The sequence below is a fragment of the Salarias fasciatus genome, chromosome 19 (assembly GCF_902148845.1).
Source record: "Salarias fasciatus chromosome 19, fSalaFa1.1, whole genome shotgun sequence".
Classification (NCBI taxonomy): Eukaryota; Metazoa; Chordata; class Actinopteri; order Blenniiformes; family Blenniidae; genus Salarias; species Salarias fasciatus.
This window is the reverse complement of record NC_043763.1, coordinates 3,416,009-3,438,018: the sequence shown is the minus strand read 5'-3', so window position 1 is coordinate 3,438,018 and position 22,010 is coordinate 3,416,009. Positions and strand designations below refer to the sequence as shown.

At 49.7% G+C, this 22,010-nt stretch overlaps 1 protein-coding gene across 2 annotated transcripts; it reads left to right on the top strand.

The window, feature by feature from the left end:
• Positions 1-7,518: 7,518 nt before the first annotated feature.
• On the top strand, positions 7,519-21,607 carry c19h14orf180 (chromosome 19 C14orf180 homolog). Of its 2 annotated transcripts, XM_030117122.1 has the most exons (9): positions 7,519-7,906; positions 8,632-8,662; positions 13,101-13,187; positions 14,293-14,413; positions 16,807-16,837; positions 16,919-17,027; positions 18,459-18,622; positions 18,702-18,831; positions 19,843-21,607. In XM_030117122.1, the coding sequence occupies exons 1-9, from the start codon at positions 7,754-7,756 to the stop codon at positions 20,046-20,048; spliced, it is 1,032 nt and encodes a 343-aa protein (XP_029972982.1). In that variant the 5' UTR covers positions 7,519-7,753; the 3' UTR covers positions 20,049-21,607. The 2 variants fall into 2 exon arrangements, with proteins under 2 accessions (XP_029972982.1, XP_029972983.1); XM_030117123.1 differs by lacking the exons at positions 7,519-7,906; positions 8,632-8,662; positions 13,101-13,187 and adding an exon at positions 14,092-14,143.
• The last annotated feature ends 403 nt before the right edge of the window (positions 21,608-22,010 follow it).

The window sequence follows — 22,010 nt, the reverse complement described above, 5'->3', positions numbered from 1 at the left end:
GCAAAGGTAGAGTGAGCGTTCAGGAAGGGAGCAGCTGAGCTGGAGGTCAGAGCAAGTCTAGAATTAATCTCACTTACTGCCAAAAACTGGGAGACTCTGCGCTGGTCGGGCCAAAGATGCGTCCTATCGAGATCAGTTTCTGTGATTACAGTTCGGTTAGAGGTAAACTCCAGGGCTTTGCGTTCGGTTGTGAGGGTTAAAGTGGCTCCGTGTTTGACGCCGCTGTGTTAGACGATCGTCAGACTGTTCAGGGTCTGCATGTGCTGTACGAGCATAACTACTTATGAAAGCCTCTCAGACCTCTTAGTTATTTTCCCCATCAGTCACCTGGAAAGAGGGACATCGTCCAGACTCACTTGGACGGAGTGACCCACACCTGTAGGAAAACACAGATGGAAGAGAAACGCAGGAGAGAGGAGATGATGAAACGAGCAGAAACGCCGTTACAGTCAGAGCGAGGCCGCCGGCGTCTGGTCTGCACTTCAGTCTCACCGTGCGGCCGCTAGGACTCGATGCTAATGAGGCGTGGCGGCGATCCCGGCCGTCTGCTTCATCGTATCTCAGTTAGCGTGAGTAAGCGGTGGGTGCTGATCCGCCGTCTCATTCCTCAGACATCACGCCGCGTCTGGAGGAGTCGAGACAAAAGCAGGAACCCGGAGAGCTCTGAGGAGGCCGACGCTCATATCTGTGATGGATGGCAGACTTTGAGCCGGCAGGAAGAGTGGGAGCTGGTGACAGCCTCAAACAGCCAGCAGTCACAGCTGAGAGACTGTCACATGTGGCCCTCACCGGAGAAATGTCACATCACTTTATTAAGAAATAAATCCACCGTTCTGACACTTGCTGTTGTCTCTTCGTTTACCTCCCACACAGGAACAACAAAGCTACGTTTTTTGTTGGGTTTTTTTCTGTCAGATGTCTTCATACCAGCCCCTACCTGCGAGCAACTCTTTCAGGACATTACTTGTTCACCTCCTAATTTAACCCTCTGCTGGGAAAGTGAACGCATCTTTAACCTTCCTCCAGTCCTCCTGTTTCCTCCAAACAAACCACGACATGTTCGTGAACATTACAGATTGAAAACAACAGTCGAATGACTCAGTTTTATTATTTTTATTATTCTCTTCTCTTATTTACATTTTTCTTGTGTTGCACCATATTTTCATGTCATGCTACCTTGACTGAAGTGTTCGTCTCCCCCGTTATTTCCAAAAAGCTTTGACCTGACGATAATCATCCGTTCATCCGTTCATCCCGTGAGCGCGGTGCAGGGCGGACCTGAGCCACGTGCAGCTCTGTGCTCGCCCCCGACTGGTCTGCTGAAGGTCAACCAGAAATTACGAATGTAGATTTGCAGAGCGAGGAAAATCGGCATCCATGAAGCATGAAGCGCAGCTTTTATTGATGAGGTTCGCAGAAATGCATGTCGTACGTATACGTCCATACTCTCACCTGCTGAGGCTCTGCTGGAAAAACAGGAAAATCAATGCTTTCTTTAAAATTTTTAACACTTTCTTGGTGGTATGGTGGGACTAATTGGAGCCTCTTGGGGCTGGTTTTGGCCCACGGTCCTCATGTTTGACACCCATGATGTAAAAGCTTGCTGAGAGTGCTGAAGAAAGATTAATCCAGAATGAATTAATCCAGAATGAATTAATCTTTCTTCAGCCTCTCAGCTGAAAATAAAAGCACTTTTCCAATGCTTTAGACACACGAGAGTCTATTAACACTGAAAAGATGTGATGGAAGTTTTGTCTTTGCTCCTCTGAAGTCCCTCATTCATTTCCTCTGATCAGGATCAGGAACTCCCAGAGTGTCCACTAGGGGGAGCACGACTAAAAGATAAAGAGCTCAGCAGAGGTGAGAGCTGACACTTTTCTTTTAATCAGATATTCCTGATGAATTGATTTGAACACTCAGAGACAGCTAACAAAAAGAAGATGGAGCACTACAGACCAGCTAATTTTGTGTTTTCTGGGAAGTTTTGAGTGAAGTTCATCAGTTTCCCTCTGCCTGTGCTCAACATGACCTTTGTACAAGGCTCCGTAATGAGGGTTGTAGTCATAATGCCTCCAGTGTTTGGTCATAACAGCTCAGAGAAATGCCTGCCTCCACCTGAAGGATGAATTTTTTACTAGAAAACACTGGCGGAATGAGAGCTGATGGAAAAGAAATGATGCGGAGTGGGATGATGTACGGACGTGTCATAATCTCAGCCGGGAGATTTGCGTTACTGTGTTTACCTGGACAGTGTTTGTCAGTAAAAGTCACTGGGTCAGATAATTGAGTAAAAAGAGACAGATGGCGGCAGCATTTACTGCTGATTACATGGAGGTCATAAAGTGCCTTTCAGTAGCTGGGGGTGTCAGGACCGGGCCTATTAAACTGCCAGAGCCTGAATCTTCCAGGGCTGCAGCCGCAGCGGCAGGAGAGAGGAAGATCTGAACACACGACAGGCTCTAACACCTTAAAAAAAAAACATAAGTTTCACGTTGCACGGGATGTTTTTCGTGAACTTCTGCTGCCTCGGCCTTGTTCTCACATCGCTGGACGTGGCGTCCTGCAGCCCAGAGTGCAGCTGCTGTCGCTCGCAGTGAGAAAAACGCAGCAGACCAGAGACCTCCAGGCCACTGCAAAATCACACAGAGTGGCTGTATGTGCACAATGCAGGAAATATAAATAGTATATGCTGATGTAGGGCCATGCGCAGTGCCGAGAAATGACAGGAGGACGCAAGAGAAGCAGTGTTCCTTTGCAGACTTGGTGCTCAGTGTTTATTCGGTGATTGAGACGTGAGGCAAACATGCTGCTGATAATTCACACCAGCGTTTCGCAATTATCTTGTATTTATTTATGTAGTGTGGGGCCCTGTGATATTTACACCGGCTCCACAACACTGTAAATGTGCATTACAGAAAGCGGTAGCACTAATTCAGCGCATTGAGGTTTACAGCGTTGTAATAACCGGCTGAAGTTGGATTTATATCTGGAAGTGGCATCGTTTTATTTCACCCGGCTTTCTAGTGCAGGCCCAGCTCGCCGTTCATTTACATTAGCCCCACTGCGCTTCACTGGGAACGTGTGTTTACCGATCATACTGATGTATTTGTCGAGCAACTCCACCGGACGGGCGGTCAATATTCCAATTACAGGTAGATTTCCATCCGTGTTGTTTAGAATACTGAGCATCCGTCAATATCTCTGTCAAAATGATCTCCAGCTCATGTGAGGAAAGTTGTTGTGAACAAGTGATGGACGGCCTGAAGATACATCCTCAAAATCATTATTTTAAATTTATAAAAATGCACGTTTTCACCACTGTTTAGCATCTACTGTAACACAGTACTCACAGCAGATGTTTGTCTTGTTCCAGCAGTTGTTCCTAATGACATTACCGACATGTGCTTTCCTCTCGTCTGTCGCCGTTTGGCATTTTGTGGCTTTAAGCCAAAGTAAGCAGAAGCAGCCTAATTGAATCCGCACAGTACTTTTTGTCTGTTTACACAAGTGAAACAAGTTTACACAGTTTAGCTGGATCCCTCCCACTGGGGCCCAGTTCACCTTTCAGCACTGACGAGCTGCTGGAGAACGTTTCAAGACTTTTTTGTGAATTTAAGGCTCAGTGTTAAAAAAAAAAAAAAAAAGCACAGTTAAATTTTTTTTTTTTTTATTTGAAATAGAATTAGAGATGTGCGTTGCTGTGAACCACCTCCATGTAGCCACTGCTTCGACACTACACACTCCTCCAACAGCGTTGAAGGATCCGGTATGTGACGGCGTTTACAGTAAAGATAACGCAGAGCGAAGCGTCTACCTGCATTCTGCAGACCGAGGGACTGAGCTCACTATTAATGACCTTATCAGTCATACTTTAATCCCGTTTAGCACACAGCATCGCTGGTGTGTGAGCCCCGAAACCCGTTAGCATGTAGCATGTAGCACGGAGCACGGCTCGGAGTAGCAGCTAAACTAATGAGCGACATCCGACTCTTCCAAATTCGGTCCAAAGTTGGATTAAATGTGTTTAAGCTGCTAGTGTTGTACAAACTAAATACTAAGACTAAAAATTAACTATTAAAATTAAAAACTAACCACTAAAAGTAAAACCTAACTAGAAAAAAACTGTCGTTAAGCTAAAAGTTCCACTAGTTATCTTCAAAAGGTTCTCTAATCCTGCTCTCTCATTCCAACCACTACATGCTGTGAATGTTTTCATCAGAAAACTGATGACTTTTAGTGATTGTTGTCTGAATATGACATGTAGTTTTGCTGACATTTGATGGAAAGTTCCCCGGTTCGATTCCCATGGTGGACATGTCATCGTAGTGGGTGACCCTTGATCCCCATCACCTCTGGAATTTGGCTTTCTCACCACATCCTAGAGATGAAGTAAAACAATGCAGAAAAAAATCATTTTCCCCAAAGGGACAAGTAAAGTACGATTAGTTTCAACGAAACAGGAAATGTTCTCTCTGAACCCTGAAACCTCAACCTTAAAAGTTGCACACACTCGTACAGCTTAGGGTCATTTAGAGTCATACGCCTTTCCAACTGGCCAAAAAACCCGTTTAAACCCGCTAAGTCATGGCAGTGGGAAAAGGTTTGACCCGGGATTTCGACCCGGGTCGTTCACCCTGCAATCGACCCGGTAAATTCCCGGGTCAGCTTTCTACCGGCTTTTAGTGGGAGGGACACATCCGGGAACATACATGATGACGTCGACGCAGCGCAGCTAAGTTAGCGCGTTAGTTGTTGTTTCTAGACACAGTGTGAGATTTCCTTCGTCAAGATGACCCAGCACTGGCAAGATAGCGAGACCAGAGAGCCTCCCCTGATCCGTGGGGAAGAGGAGATTCGTCTACAGGTAACAGGGACTGTTTTCCACTGCATTGTTTACTTTCGTTTTGCTCCATCGCGCTGATGATGTCATCAACGTGGGACACCATCAGTGCCGGAAAACGCAGCGACGCGCCTCGCCAGCAGGCGGTGAGACGCGGGTCTGCAGGCGGTGGGAAAGGTGTCTAAAAAGGCGATTGTTAGCGGGTCGCAGATACGGGTCGACCCGCTAGTTCCAGTGGGAAAGGGGTAATTGTCACCATAGCAGGCGTGTTTTTGGAAAGAAGCCAGAGCACCGAGTGAAAACCCACACAGGGAGAAGATGCAAATTCCACACAGAAAGGCTCAAAGATTTAAACTGGAGTCTCCTCGCAGTGAGATGAGTGTGAAAACCACTGTGGTGACGCGACGCGGTGCTTCTCTCTCACAGAGGCTCATCTGTAAAGGTCTGGTCTATAAGAATTTGTGCAAACATGTTGTGCACATACAAGTGTGGAAGCTGTTCTAGTAACAGGAAACACTGATTATTGACAGACGTGATAAATGACACACACTGTGTGAAGTCAGTGGGCCTGTACAAATTCAGCAGTGTTGAAGATTTGTGCTGCTCTGCTGCATTGTTTCTCTCATAGTTATGACTTGGTGACCAATTGTCATTTATTAATTTATTTGCTTGGATATGTTTGGTGGCGTCCAGCTCCATCACATCATCGACTCATCCTTTCACTGCATCACGAACGCAAGCAAACATCGTCTTAATCTCATTTCCATCAGACCGGCCTTGTGCAAACCAGGTCTGACGAAGGCAGAACTTTTATTTGCACACCACCTCACTCCTGGAGTTACTCTGGGTTGATCTCACACTCAAACTGAAATCTGCCTGTCAGAACCAGGATCTCTTAGTGGTCTCTGGCACAACAGTTAAAAACACTATGAGACACTTTAAGAGATTCTTATAACGTTTTTTTTTATGTTCTCAACCCTTTATAGGGAAAATATTGAAATGCTTTGAAGTGATTGTTTTTTTTAACACCAGAGAGTTATAATGGGGTGTTTAGAATATTTACTACGGCTGTGGTGTGCAGCTTTTTACATGTCTACAAGGAGACAGGCCCACAGCGTTAAGTGCTGTTTTCGGCCATCTACACAACAACTGAGTGTTTTCGAAAAGTTCCACATTGGGAGCCATTTTCAGTGGCCCTGAGCAAAGCTGTCGAGTAAACCGGCGTGATTTTGAAGACGTTGCAGCGTAAACGAAACACTGAGATGCATAAACGGGTGTAGGTGTGTGTTCCCTCTGCCTGCTGGGATTGGCTCCAGCCCTCACAGAGGTGGTTTCACTTGAGAATAAATTTCAAACTTTAGACTTCGCAGGTTTTTGTTCATGGCGGTGTGAAACCAGCTCTTCTCATTTATGGGTAAGTGTTCCACCTTCCCGCCTCGCTGGGTTTCCTGTTGCACAGTTGTCACATGTTGTTAGCATGAGGAGGAGGAGGACGCGCGGCGCCGCCGCCTCACGGCTGAGTGTGCCTCCTCAGCCTGACAGGCCGTAATGAGGAGACGGAGCCCGCACTTTTTCAATTAAGGTGGAGCGCTGCGACCCAGCCAGCCGCCCTCCAACTCAATCACATCAGCAGCGTTGCTTACTGTCCCGCCGCATCCCGACGCCAGTCCATCGACAACGGGCTAAAGCGAGCACAATTACCTGTCTGTTCCGCGCCGGCCTCTGGATGAAGGGGCGAAGGTAGCGCGCATCAGCATAATCAGGTCTCACAGCGGGATGCTGTTCCTCTACAACGAGCCTCTTCACAGCTCCCTAACCTGCAAGTGCAACTTTAATGCCCTCTGATCTCCCCTCCACCGGCGTTCTCCACCATTAAAATCCCCTCCGGCTTAGCTAGGTGCTCCGGACGCTAATGCAGACCGACTCTGGCCATTTGCTTTGTGTTATCCCATCCATTACGGCCACCAGGCCTGCGTCCAGAAGCAGCACGGGTGGCTGAGAGTGCAGCTCTCACAGTCAAGGCTCATTCAGGATCCTCTGGATCATCCCCGCATCCGGCGCCGCGGTCGTATCTCCTCCCGTCTCCTCCTTCCGCAGGTTTGCCCCACGTTAACGCTGGTTAGCTGAGTGTGAAGGGAAGCCATCCAGAGGTGCTCCTCTTCCAGAAATATTTGTTGTCTTTGCTTGGATAGTGTGTGTTCTCTCTCTCACACAGTAAAATGGTTATTTTATATGACTGTGCTCTGGCTTTCTTACAAGATACACCAAAGCTTGTGCGCACTGTGGTAGAGTGAAGCATGCTTACGTAGCATTAAAAATTCTTATGCATTCCTCATTTATAAATCATGCGTGGGGCAGTCAGATTCAGGGACTGTAAATCAGCGTAATGTAATGCGCTGTGATGAACAGCCGCTGAGACCAGGGGTTCATTTGCGAGATGAATCGTGCATCTGGTTGTTTGGTTTGTTTGGATTTGCTCGGCGGAGCATGTGCCACTCTGTTTCCATCATCAAACATACATCTCTGCTCACTCCCTGCGTGGGGATTGGAGGGAGAGGCAGGGAGCTGCCGTGTGTGATCCGAGCCGGGATTGGTCCACGGCTCTGCCACTCACAGAGGAAGCACGCTCCGACTTCCTCTGTCCTCCTTTCCTGGTGCAGCCCAGGAGGAGGGAGGGGAATGGGTCTGTTCTGTGTGAGTCGCCGGCGCTCCCTCAGCCTGCTCCTCGCCACCTGTCCTTGACTTGCTGAGCTCAGAGCGAGGCTGAGAGGAGCTCTGGTGAGCCGCTGCATCCTTCACCCTGTCACTCCGTGGCTGCTCCTCTCTACCTGTGGTGCTTCGGAGGGAGGAAGGACTGTCCTCGGCCGGCGGAGCTCTGATGGGAGGCGGCGTCGACTCGGGCTGGGACTGGGGATGCTGAACGGGGGGAGGGAGGGCCTGTTTGAGCTGGGACAGCAGCTCCAGCAGCAGGGGGAGTACCAGGCCGCCCTCCACTGCTTCCTCAGCTGCCTGCTGGGACTGACCCATGTGCAGAGCTTCACCTCTCTGCCCAACTGCTTACACCAGGTGAGCCAGCTGGGGATTGCGCTCACACACACACTCTCTCACACACACACACACATTCTCACACATGCTTTGTGCTCCTGCTGTTTCTTTTTATTTCACACAAACTCAGCACATGCGTCCATGAAATCTGCAGCCTCATGTTGTCTGAACAGCGGCACACACTCTCCAGTGTCACCCGCTCCGTCCGGGTGTCACAGATCGCCTCACAGCACACATTCAACCTTGATATCTTCAACACCAATGTCAAATCTGACAGGCCAGTCCATCATGTGGAGCTGTGGACGTCCGGCGCTGTCGGAGAGACGACGCTCCTGCTGCTCATCCAGGTTCAGGAAGCCGCGCTGAGATACAGTAACAGCCTCACTGCCGGCGTAGCGTCCGGCGCATGACGGCTCTATTGTGTGCGGCTATTTCTGGGGGCATTATGTTATGGCCGTGTGTCACCGGGATTACACACACACACACACATAGGCCCATCGACTGGGCCGGATCATTCTGAATCTCTAGTAGTGAAAGAACGGCCGTGACGTCAACACACAGCCTCTGCTCCAGAAGTTTGCAGCGTTCCGGCGTGACGCTGAGCAGACCGCCGAGCCCCGCGGAGAGCGGGATCGCTTGTTTTGACAGCTCGTCACATCATGCTTAAATACAGCGGGGAGGATGCTGGAGATGTATTATTCACTGCCTAACCATGTCCCCTGGTTTGTTTTCTCTCTGCTTCACAGATCGCAGAACTCTTCATCACTGAAAAGAATTGTATCCTTTCCTGACAAAACCCGGGATTCAGACACGGTTTCCTTGTCCGGAGCTAACTGTGGAGCTAGCATTTGGCTGGGTGTGAAGGATTGTGAGAGGAGGCAGGCATTGCAGATTCCAGCACAAAGGCGGATGTGTCCCCTTTCCAGAGAGCAGTGTGAAGTGGCGGGACGAGACGCCGTCCTCAGAATAACACGTCTGTCCCTGAGTGCCACATGTTGGGTGTGCAGCCCAGGCTGTGTGTGTGTGTGTGTGTGTGTGTGTGTGTGTCTCTTAAGAGGATTTGTAGGCTCTTATCTCTGCACAACAGAGTGGAAGAGCACTAATTAACCTGTATCTGCGCCGACGGGCCACTGCACGGCCACTTGGCCGCTCCTATAAACCATGGCTGTATAGGACGGGGAGATAATGGCGAGGTGTTGCGTTTCGGGATATATTACCTCCGCGGCTCCTCTCCCCCGTCACTGAGACACTCCAACACTTAACTTGCCAGCTCAGGTTATCTACCTCAGCAGAGATCCGCCTCTCACTGTCCTTTTTCCAAAATAGGTCGATTTGCTGAGCCCGGCCTCATCGATAGGCGCCGCGGTCCGGCCCCCCTCGGCATGAAAAGTTATCTACTTAAGAGCGGGGTCAAATCTTTTGACATGGCGGGAACTCTTACATGAGCTCATTAATAGTCATGTGGCCGTGTCCTGCCGGATCGTGGTTTTTCAGCAGAGTTACATCGTTTAACTTTTACTGTTAAAGCAAATTTCTAGAGCGTCGTCAGTGGTCTCAAACCTTCTCAATCCAGTTTCGGCCAGTTAGGAAATGTGAGAAATAACAGCTGAGCCTCCATTTTGTCCGGCTGGTCTTTTTCCAAGCAGTTGTCCTCATCCAGCAGGTTCTGCACTTCTTTTATGAGCTCCACTCTAATGAGTAATGACTGCAGTACTGTGGGGGGAAAACACTCCATATGTGGTTAAGTTTTTAACAAATTTATCACGAGCAGTGGACACAACACAACACTGAGAGGCCAGTAAGGCTAGCAAACTAGCTTTAGCCTCAGAGCCACGCTGTCAGGAGGAGTTCATGTTCTAGTTTTAGAAGTTTCTTATTCATTTCACTGTATTTTGGATCATTGAAATTAGCTTTATGTTGAGATTCTAGACGAACCTCCAGCGCCGCTGTCAGAGATCCTGCTCTCACACACTCCTCCACTTTAGTGGCGTGAAGTGTTTGACTCTGTCACATTCACCCATTGACACACAGACACTGACCGCCCCGCTGGGATCAGTTCGCTGTTCGTGTCCTTCCCAAGGACACATTGCCTTATGGTCAGTACCGTTTGCGTTGGAAGACGGAGAATCACCGCCGTCCTCGAAAGTGGCTTCAGACTAAACTCTGAAAAAAAAACCCACACACATTCCTTTTCCACTTCGAGAGTCTTAAAAAATGCAAACAATATTTCCTCCGGCATCGTGGAGCTGGTGCATTAAGAGTCCTCCGGGGAGACGGAGGCCAGAGGTCGGCCATGCTGGGCGCAGGATGTGGGAACTCAAGAGGTTCACACACATTCTGAGCAGAACTGGCAGGATCCCGCGCTGTCGTCTCGTAATCTAACCCCGTGCGCCGTGAAGAGGCAGAGCGAAACTCGCCCATTCACAGCAAAGTACACAAAGCGGTCCAGACGGATGTATTGTATTAGGTGAGGCGGATCGAGGTATTGGCAGCGCGCTGGCCGCTTAAGGCCTGATGTATTGTTATCAGCGCTGGCGGCATCTGACAGTGACCTTTACTCATCGCCAAAAGCTCTTTTGGCTTCGGAGTGCTCACTGATATGTGTTTCTTGGAAAGCGCAACAACCCACACATGCAGACTTTGATCTTCAGTGAAAAGGAAGTCCTGCACTGTCTTCACATTCTCATGTGGTGTTAAAAGTGATGCAGCGGCATCACATGGGTTTGTTTTTAAATGCTCCACTCAGCGGAGCCCAGTTTCCTGCCGGCCAGAGTTATTTGCGTCCGTCTTCAGGAGGTTATTCCAGTGCGTTCTGGAGTCATGTGGCACGTGAGAGTGGATGTGTCTGTGAGTGAAGTTCGATTACAGCTCTGTGTGTGCGCAGCCTCTCCGGAGGGGATTGTCTGAGGGCCTTGTTGTTGCATTGTTGTGGTCGGGGCGGGCTAAAAATAGCAGGTAGGAGTAGTGCTGTGACCTTTCGTGATCGCCGCCTCCCTCGTCCTCCCTCACACACGGCTCACTCTCTTATTCCCCGGCGGTCCAGACACTCCCAGGAGCTGAAGGCAGGAGCAAAACACCCCCAGCCACAGATCGAGAGTGCTTCAAAACAATTTAACACAAAAATAGAGACGCTATCCCACATTTATTATGTTGCTGCTTTCATACTTGTAAATTCTTAGAAATTCTCTTCAAGTAAACAGTACAATCACAATATTTTCAAGTGAAAACAAAACGTTTTAGTTGTGTTTTGGGTGTCCACTAACAGGACAACACTGCTCAGAACCTCTGAAAATGGATCATTAAAAGATCTTTGTACCTCAGCCATCTACAGCTGCACATCACTGTATTCAGCAATATCAGAGATGTCAAACAAACCCATGAAATCACTTTCCAGAATCATGAACACCTTCAATAAAGTAAAAACCTTTTAATAAAGGTGAGGGTTTTTTGCTACCGCGTCCCCAGTTGTCACTAAAAGTAGCTGATAAAGTGAAACACAGAGATCCAGGACGGAACGGCAAAAGGCAACAACAGTCGCAGTCATGCAGCCGGGAAAATAACCACCGAGCCGAGAAGCAAGAGCATCGGAGTAAAACATGGAAAACATGCAGCGTAACGGCTTCACCGACTGACTGGACGAGAAAGTAACACTATCAGAGAAAAGAGGACAGAGTGCAATTATTCATTAGTCAAGTCACAGTGAGTGAGTAGTGAGCAGAAAGTCTAACTACAGACCGACGACTTCCGAGAGCCCTCCCTGTTTCTACGAAGCTCGTCTAGAACAGTTACCTCAACGAACCCAGGCTCAGTGTGTGTGTTCTAAAGATCAGGGTTGTCAAACAGAAGACCTTTGAGCCAAAACCGGAACTGGAAACAATATTTCAAAGAAAACATTGATTTTTGAACAAATTTCTTGAAAGTCGCAGACGCAAAACAACACTGACGCGCTGAGATCATTGTAAGCTAACTAGCATTAGCCTCAAAGCCAGGCTGTCATGTTGAGTTTCTAAAAACATGCAGAATACATTTGACTTTAGTTTGAACCAAAAGGCTTTATGAAAATTGGCTTCATGTTGAGATTTTAGTCATTATTTTGTGAAAATATCGACATTTTAACCTCGTATTGCACCACAGCAGAAAACCTCTGCACTGACCTTGCTGTAGCTATTGACCGATGTTAACCCCCGTAGCCTATCATAACCTCTGACCCCGTGGCTATCACCGCCCAATCTAAATCACCGACCTCAGCAAACCTGTTTGCCGGTCTGGACGCCGCTGATTTGATCTCTCCTGTCACCTGGAACATGCCGGAACTACCGCAGATGCCTTGTTGTAAGACAGCGTGAAGCAGGTTGCGTCAGGCGGAGGAGTCGGGTTCAGGTCGAGCCGTTCCCTGGCAGGCTGGAGGATCGGTGCACGGCTTCGTATGCACACCACGGCCGTTAACAGAGTTTCTGAGTGAAGCGACATCGTTTTCGAAATGTTGCCGTGTAAACGTGGAACTTTTTTGAAACACAAAGCTCCCGACTCTCACTCAGGTTCATGCTGTAGCAATAACTGAGTTTAAAGATGCTCTATAGTTTATATTTCTATTCATGAACTGGTTTTCTTTTTGCTGAGGATCACATTTCAAGGAAAACAGAAGTTAAACTTCTGTTTTCATCATAAAGGTTGCTTTATTTTCCATCACATCGATGTATAATAGTATCATCACAGCCGAGAGGAAACGTGAAAACACCCTGCATGGAATCTGAGTTAAGTAGGACATCGAAACAGGCCGGACTGAGTTTATTTTAAGCCTCCTCCGTCTCATTGGTCTTTGAATGCACCTGACAAGAATCGGCGGTGTCGGTTGACAGTGGGACCAACACTGAAGTGATCAGAATGCTTCCACAAAGGAGGCTATTTATAGAGTGTTTTAAATAGAGACTCTTTTCACGGAAACAAAACACAGAGCCGCTCGGAGCAATCAGAGAAAAAAGAGACGGAATAGGTACAACCTGGGCAGGAATATGAAGTAACGGAGATATGATCTGTAATCCGATCGATGAAGAAAAAGTGTGTGAAACACACACAAAACTAGAAAAACACAGTGACACACACACACAGGGCTGTGGGTTACTCACTCTCTGTTTGAGTACAGTTAAACGTGAGCGGCGTGGCATCTGACTAATCCCGCTGACAGCCGATCCTGATCCTTCACCCATATAAACAGATGGGAAGGCGCTGCAGTTCATTCAGGCCGAGAAGATGTTCTACGAGGTGGCATTGATCGAGCTCACGGCTCTTCAGGGGAGCGCCGGCAAGTATACCTCTAACCTCACGCCGTCCGTCAATACCCGGGGGATCTGAGGGCGAATGAACGGCCCGAACTCTGACTTTCGGCTTGGTTTTACCTTCTTTAAGAGAGAGCAGAACATATTTAATCAACTGATTTCACTCTTGAATGTGAGCCTAAGTCAGCATGAATGTTTTAATGATGTGAAAGTTATTGTTTGCTCACAGTTCAGATGAGCCCTGTTCCTTGAAATAGCTTCATATTGAGTGTTTTCACCCATAAAGGCGCTTTGAGGTCTGACTTTATTTCACTGTGGGAACATTTAAAACCAAACCGAGCAGAGAAATGTCTTGTTTGTTTTAGAATAGTATGAACAGTATGTTCTACACTCTGTGTTTGACAACACAACTGAAGGACTGGACTTCTAGGTTTTAAACATGCCAGTCCAGGAATCGGCTCCTCTCAGCATCTGTCCTAATGTGAGCTGGCGTCTGGTTCTGCTGGACTCCATCTCTGTTTACGGAGTTCCTGCTGGAGCCTGATGCGGCTCGGCCTCTCATCCATCACCGGCCGGCCGCTCCAGACGTCTGCCTCGTCCCCTCCGTCTGCTGCTGAGGCAGCACTGCGGAGGGGACCGGGGACGGACTCGCTCCAAGACAAATGGCCACTCGTTCTCATTAGGAGCCCGGTGTCACCGGCGAGCGCCCGGCCCCTGATTCAGCACTCGCTCGGGCCCAACGCCGGACTCCTCCGGGGCCGAGCTGCTGCTCACGCGCTTCCCTCTCCTCCCCAGCGGCTGCCTTTCCAGCCGGCTTCTTCCCCAGACTCAGGACAGAGTAGTTATTTAGTGGGACTTGTAGTGTACTGGGTGAATATTTGCATTTGGTTTGCATCACGAGCCAAAGTCTTCCCCTCTGGAGTGTACTCAGTGTGTGTAGAGTACATGCTGTTTGTGGTTTTGTTGCCGTCTCAGAGCGCCGGTGGGTGTGGCGAGCTTGTTGTTTGACTCCCTTATCTCTGCTCGCTCTCGCCCTCGGCTCCCCACTCGGCTGCGGCTCAGGCAGGTGGAGCGTCGGGCGGACGGAGCGCGCCTCTGACCGTGACTCCATGCCGTGTGTGTGTGTGGCAGGCCCTCAGGAGGAGGCCACGCTGGGCTCGGCGGGATGGACCACCCCCGAGGAGCTGTCGGAGCAGGCCTCGCAGGCGCAGCACCTGGAGCGGCTGGCGCAGCTCTGCATCATGAGCAAACAGTAGGTAAAACCGTGTCCTGCGCGGTAATTAATGGGGTGTTTCATGTTCTGCCGGTTTAAAGGCTCGGTGGGACCATCATCAGAGGATTTATGGTTAAATAAATTCCCTTCACCGGCTTGCTCTATCACCCACGCCATACTGTATGCATGTAAATGTATGTTTGGCTGCATTCTGCCTCTCGGGTGGCGATAAATCGGTGCTGACTGAGGTGAAACAGCAAATAGTGTATTTGTAATTTGCTTCTTTTACCAGTTTATTACACAAGCAGCAGCTGCGGCTTCAGGCTCACCTGTTCATCAAGAGAAACCCTCAGCTCGCCTCATTAGTCCTGATCTCAGAACGAATGCTTCGCTGACAGTTAAATCGATGTCTTGCCGTTTCGATGCCCACTTAAAGGAAATATTCGCTTTTATCTCCGCTTGTGCTAACACTTCACTCTCTTCTCAGACGTTTCTATAAACACACTTTGCGAAATATGTGAATCTGGCCGAGCGCGCGGCGCCTCCCGTCCCCCTGCGCACACACACACACACACACACACACACACACACTCACAGCCCCCAGTGGAAATTTCTTGCACTCGATAAACCCCGACTCCGAGTTGAATTTCCCCAACAGAAGCTGGAGAAAAGGGACACCACACTCTATCTGAGTGTCACAGGAGGAACGCCTTAACTGGATCTGCGGTCTCCTGTTGCAGGGCTACTTTGTCAGGCCGCGGCGAGCGCCCGCTCTCCGGGCCTCTGTTGTCATTGTTGGGATTAGGCCATTTAACCTGATTGCCGGAGAGGGTGACGGAGGGTGGGAGGGGCGTGCGCGGCCCTCGGCCTGCTTCGCGGACGCACGGAGCGCACAGTGGTTAAACTTCAGTGAGACGGGGCCGACTGTGCAGATGCAGTTGGTTCTGCTCTGGTTCAGACTGAAGAAATCCACAACGGAACAGACTGAAGAGAAGCTGAACATTTGTCTGAGAGAGCCTCCGTCCTCGGGGCAGGAAAGCCGTCGGAAGTCTTTTGGGCTTTTCTGTGCCGATCAAATGTCCTCCGCGAAGGACCTTCTGGAGCAGAGCAAGCCGACACCTGGCTATTACTAATTGAAAGGAAGTGCTGCTCTGGATGAGCGGAGCTGACATCTGTCGCACTGAACAGGCCCTGCTCTACATCCATGGGCACACGTGAGGGTGTGAAGGGGGCCCGGCGTCCTTGGCCGCCGTTCGACGGCAGATATGACAGAAACAGCTGGCGGCTCTCCGGTGGAACACATTCAGCCCGCTTAGCACCGAAGAGAGGAGCGGCGGGTCCGGGCGGGGCGGCACGGGACGGAAAACCAAGCCGTGAGCGCCGTGCCCTCACTAACTCACCCCGGAGGACAGACGGGGGGGGGCAGCGGGGCTGGCAGGAAGAGGTTTCCAGGCGCCTGACGTCCAGCTGTCCGGCTGTCCAATCACTGCACGTGTTCAGATTTGTCACGCTAAACTTCTCCACACACTGAGAGTGATGCTTCACCTCAAGCTTTGCTCTCATCTCCGTACCGTGCTGTGATGAATGAGGACGATGTGCCGTAAACATCCTGGTTGACCTGTTTTCCCTAAAACCTCCAGAAAATGCTCCATTTTCACTCGAATTTTCATCTGAAACGTCGTGTAAACGGGGCCTGAATCGCCCGGTAAAGCCTCAAAGGCGATAAGAGTGAAGCTCACTCTGTTAAATAACTTGGGTGAGCCATGATCCGTTTCCTGGGTGAAAAAAAAGTGAGATATGAATCAGTGTGTATCTGATCACGCTGCGTAACGACGGGTGGCAATAACCCGTAATCTGCGCTGATAATGATCATTTCACATCAGAAACAGACGTTAAAGTTTGCTTCCATGCTACAAACACCATCTGAAGTTTTTTCCTCCATCCGTATTTTCTCTGTTTGCTCATTTTGTCGTTTCTCAATTAATGTTGTTTCTTCGGTTGGTATGACGTGAAATAGGGAGGGTGTGTCTTGATTCTTAGTCGCCAGATGAGCTGAGAAACGTGAATCTGGAGGTTATGAAAGCAGCTGACGTGTCACTGCCGTGGGTCCTTGAGCAAGGCTCCTAAATCTCTACCGCTCCGGCTGAACCAGGAAGGACGTCAGACCTCGAGACAAATCTAACATGAGGATCACATGATGCACTGAGACTCTGAGCTGCAGCTCCACGGCGTTTTGTTTCTGTCCGACACACAGACGGTTTTCTAGTGGGGATGTAGAAAACGAAAAAGGCTTCAACTGCTTAGTTTTCTGAAATTCTACTGTGAAAATTAGCAGTTTTCAAGATGAACAGATTCCGTGTGTTGATTCCTTGTTGCTCATTAATATTTCAGACAGACTGCACATGTTTTAACTTCTCTCTTTTCCTCCTCAGACCTCATCTTGCCCTAGAATACAGCGGTAAGGTACGTGCACGCTCGTCTCTGCTGGCATTTTGTTTTTTTTTTGTGAAGCCCAACATGAAACCACTGGACTGCACTTTTCAGGCTACAAAGATTCACCAGAGGGCCTTCGGCAACGACCATCCAATCACAGCCCGGAGCCTGGAGCTCATGGCAACAGTCTACGCCGAGATCGGCAAGACGGAATACTCAGGTAAACAACCACCTGGACGGCTGGAAGCCGCTGTGCCCGTCTGATGCAACGGCGTGAAATGGAGGCTGAGTGTGTGTGTGTGTGTGTGTGGCTCGTTAGCCGGAGGCGCAGTGTGTGTGCAGTCTGTCATTTACTGCTGTGAACACGTGCGGGTGGAGACCTCCCGGCCCCGGCGTGTTGATCCCAGGAGCCTCTGCTTCACGGCTCTTCTCTTATCATGTCAGGCCACAAAAACGTTGAATTAGTAAAGACCGGCAGCCGTGCTGGACGCGGCGGCGGCGTTCTGCAGAGCGGTAAAAGCAGGAAGTGTCTCGGTGACAGTTTGAGGCCAGGGTTTTGTTGCATGCTTGGCTTGCAGCGAGCCGCTCTCGGCCCGGTGGTGAACTCTGCATTTTCTGCGAGCGCTGCCGCTCCGACGTGAAAACGGGCATTGTTGTTGAGTCAGCTTCCCGAGGCAACGATGCCGAACACGAGGCTGCAGCCACGATACGGGAGCGCGGACCGCAGAGAGGAAGATCTTTACAGCCGATGCAGACTGCCCCGGCCTCAAACGCAGCAGCAAATCGCAGAAATGATCAATCGCATCATAAACGGAACGCAGCAGCTTCACTTCACTTGTCTAAATTGTTTTCACTGGAAGACACCTTCATCTTCATATTGTAACGCTTATTTTCCTGGATCTTGTCATAGTAAATCAGTGTTAGTTCGTCACGGCCTGCCCGGCCCTGATCGGAGCCGTGTTTTGGGAAACACTGTCACGTGGACAGGTGGATCTGTTTGCTTTGAACAGTCTGGGAATGCTTTTTACGTAATCCGTCGTTTTGTAATGTACACAGAGGAATCCTCTCTGCCAAAGACATTTCAACACAAACAATTCTTCAGAGTTTAAAGCTGCCGTGCTGCCAGATAACCTCCACCCTGAGACGCCTCTGCCACCTTCCTTTATCAAGCGCTCCTGTTTCTGTCTTCACTATTTTTCTAGATTAGATTCTGGATTCATAAAACTGGACAAGAATAGTTCAACCTCAACCTGTACTTTCATAGAAAACAGTTTCTACTGCACAGTTTTTACTGCAAATATTTCCCTCTGAGCTGCAGAAGCTGTAAATACCAAACTCTGAAACAGCCAGCAGTTCGTCCTGAGCCAGAATCAGTCCTCGGGCTCTGTTGACAAGAAAAACATTCAGTAGGCAAAAGGGCAACATGTGACACAGCAAATAAAGAGTGTGTGTTGTCGGAGGCCTCCTCTCTTAGCGCTGCGTTGGGAGCAGCTGGCGTTAGGTTTCATGAGTGTCAGCAGAATCATTCAGAATCAATACTCAGTGCGAAGACGCTGGGGAAGACGGGGAACTTCATGCTGGGGCAAACCCTCAGGGCGCCGGGGGGCAGACGGCTCTGGACGTGTCCTCACGCTCTGGTCTCTCTCGCCAGACTCTCTGGGTCAGTGTGTGTCGGCGCTGTCCAAACGCTTCGCTGCTGCAGAGTCCCTCAGAGACTCCGTCAACTGTCTTCCTCACTCCCACCGGGAGAAGCACTCGGAGGTACGCCACCGAAAGGACGGCCCCCACCAGCAGGAGGACGCCCTGAGACCCAAGGTAGGGCACGGACCGGGCGTCCGGCTGGTTCCTCTCCAGGCGGGACGAGCGTGATCAGTCCGGTTTGTACCTGATGCAGGTGACCAACGGGAAAGTCCCCACCTCCATCCTCAAGAGGCCCAGCCCCAACCGGTCCGACTCGGAGCCCGTCCACAGACGGAAAGGCGAGCGGAGAGTCCGATTCAGGGAGCCGGAGACCACAGTGCACGGTAAGACAGCAGGCCAGGAACCAGGAGAGAGGGCTGCAGGTCTGGTCTCTCTCAGGCACACTACTAACAATGATTCATAATTTATCCTGATCATTTATAAAATACTCTACCACATATCACATCCTGTCCTCCAACGAAACATCTTGGCAGCGCGGAGGGATGAACTGCGGCTGAAGTCAGCTAGATTACCAGGAAAATGGTCAAATTAAGTATTTATCAGTGCTGCCATCACACAACTCCACAACCATCACAGTTCTCAGTTTAACTGTTATGCTCTGAAGCTTCCTCCGTTCATTAAATTCACTTTCCATTCAGTTTGAAAAGTTGATTTCAATCAGCATCAACTTCACTTCTGAATTCAATTGTTTATTTTTAACGATTGCTGTCCCTCCGTGTGTAACAGCCGTTTACGATTTCAAAATCCAAACTCATAGAGAAGCCGCATCATAAACTGTTTTCCTCTGGGGATTCTGAACTATTTAAAAAAATAATGTAAAGCGGAGAGAGGTCCAAACACGAGCGAGTGGTTTACAGTGTGATTAGTGCTGCATGTGAATGAGGCGGGGGAGTGTGTTCAGAGAGAGGAGCAGCAGCAGCTGCTGAACATCAGAGGTCGCCTCTGATTGACTGACTGGCCTCTTTCTGTCGGCTTCACAGACGTTCCTTACTGTGACTTTTCAGACGGTAAGTCCGTCTGATGGAATCACGGCTTTAATATGCATGATGGGCCGTCTGCGGCGCTGCACTGCTCGGCAGCAGGAAGTCTGTCCCGTCCACCTAATTGCAGAGAAGCTTCCAGAAATGTTTTGCTTTTTTTTACCGTCACGCCGTTTTTAAGTGTTTCACACAAAAAAAAAATCACAGTGTGATGATTTCTCCACTATAAATAGGGCGAAAGGAGGTCAGAGTCAAACACGAGGGAGAGATTTGTGCTTTAAGCTACGCAGCGTTTACAGGTCAAACTCATCAAAAAGTGTTTTTTTTGGGGGGTTTTCTTTCTAAATCTTGCAGCGTATGAGACGACGCCGTCCCGCCCCCACCTGGCCCTCTTCACCTGCCTCTTCCTGCTCATGTCCTTCCTGGGCGTGGCCATGTACTGCACGGACCGGCGGCGGCCGCAGCGGGCGTGCGAGGAGCTGGAGGCGGCGCTGGCCGTCTACCTGCTGCACATGAAGCAGCTGCTGTGGGGCTGCTGGATCTGGCTGACCATGCAGTGACACGGACTGACCACAGGGGGAGACATGGAGCCTCTTTTATTTATACCCCCGCCCCCCTTCTTCGTCTTTTAGCCCCACGGACACCTCGGCCCTCGGGCACGGCCCTGTCCGCTGTCTGTGGCGCCGCCGCCGCCGCCGCAGTGACGGAGGGAAATCCTGTAATCCCAGAAATATGTAGCTTCCTCGTCTGTTTGTATATAACGTACCGAGAGCGGCGGGCGTGCCGCCACACGTTTAACCCGAACTGATGTTTTGCACACCTGCGATGTCGACGCCCACATATAGCGCTCACACACTCTCCTCGGTCACGTGACTCTGTGAGCGGATGTTTCCATGGAATGCTCCTCCTCTTTTGGTTTTTCTTTTTTTAATTTTGTAACTGAACGTGATCTGTGTATATCAGACATCACACACGGCTGAATGTGTATATATGGATCAATACTCTAAGGACTATCACAGTATTTAGCCTTGTAACTGCACATAAATGAATGTAGAGATGTTCCGTTAGAGGCTTTGATCGGCACGCTGCACACCGGAGAGACGTGGCTGCTCCTTATGGGAGGAACGGCGGGGCGGAACCCGGACTGGAGGACGACTCTCGTCTCATTCCCGCCCCGGACGAAGGCCGCCGCACAATATTAACCGTCATCAGAGAGAATAACACTCAAAGTGGAGGAACACGTTTCCTCTTCGAATCCAACCAAAAGACCCTCAGAGTCCTGTGTCCCTCTGTATCTGAGCAACGATCCTACTTTTATTATTTATTCTTAATTTTCTAAAGACTTCTTTTGTTACCTTCTATTTCCAACAAGCCAGGTTTTAATTGTGATGTCAGATTCACAGTGTGAATGAAGGAGAGTCGGGAAGAGTGTGGATTCAACTGAAATCACCTCCAGAATATCTGTTTGAGGCCAAGAAGAGACACAGAGCAGAGGCAGATGTTGTATAAGTCCCTTTATCAAATGAAGCAGTTAAAAGTCACACAGCAGAGACGAGTCCGTGGTTTTCCGAGTGTGGGTCTGCTGCAGCTTCTCCCACGCTTGATTTTCTTCTTCTTTTACAGATTTCACACGTTAACGTTTCAATCCTCAACAAGTGATCGACAGTTAAAATGGTGCCGCGTCAGCTCTGCGGCGCCCCCCGGAGGACGCGCGCTCCACACTTTGAAAACCACCGGACTACATGGGGTCAAAGGGCGCAGAGATCCTCTCACCGCGAGCAATAACACACATCCACACGGTTTCCATTAAAACACAGAAGTTTATATCACAGGTTTCAGGGAAATGAGGCGCGCCGGGTCGGGGGTGGAGCTCACAGGAAGTGACTCTGTACTGTCAAAATAAACCGTCATTAGCAATAAAATCCACACCCGGTCGACTGTACGTGCACACGGAGCTCAGAGCCGCTTCTCGCCGCCGTCCAGATCATCTACGGTCACTTTGGAAGAAGTGCCTTTACGGAGGGTTTCCTTTCTCTTTCTGTCTTTCTTCCTTCGTTTCTACCGTTTCAATGATTTCACCTGTTTCAAAATAAAACTGTCATTGCCTATCGAAGTCAAACAGACGGCCTGCTTCCTGTGTGAGCGCGGGGGGGGGGGGGGGGGGGGGGGGGGGGGGAAGCGATGCATGCAGGTACGCTGGAGTGTCTGTGGTCACAGTAATACAGTATATTGGTTCTGTAGCCTATACAGTGAGTCGAGGAAGCCTGAGATACTATATGGCACAAGAGAGAATCCGCTGATTTCACCTCACACACACATCTAATGCTAAAAGCATTTTCGGACTGGCTGCCAAACGCACGGGCGCCCCGGGCTGCGATTGATCGCCTGTGAAACACCTTTCGGTAGCTGCTGATAAATGTGTGAATTGCACAGCGAGAGCGCACGTCGGTCTACTTGGCTGCAGCATGCAGAGAACTGTCACTTCAGCCTACCAGGACAGAAACATAAACTAAAAACCTCAG

Excerpts from the sequence above, each read along its gene's own strand:
- c19h14orf180 (XM_030117122.1), top strand. The coding sequence starts at position 7,754 with ATGCTGAACGGGGGGAGGGAGGGCCTGTTTGAGCTGGGACAGCAGCTC. Across the intron at positions 7,907-8,631 it reads TGCCCAACTGCTTACACCAG|ATCGCAGAACTCTTCATCAC; the intron begins GTGAGCCAGCTG and ends TCTGCTTCACAG. Across the intron at positions 18,623-18,701 it reads AGGACGCCCTGAGACCCAAG|GTGACCAACGGGAAAGTCCC; the intron begins GTAGGGCACGGA and ends TACCTGATGCAG.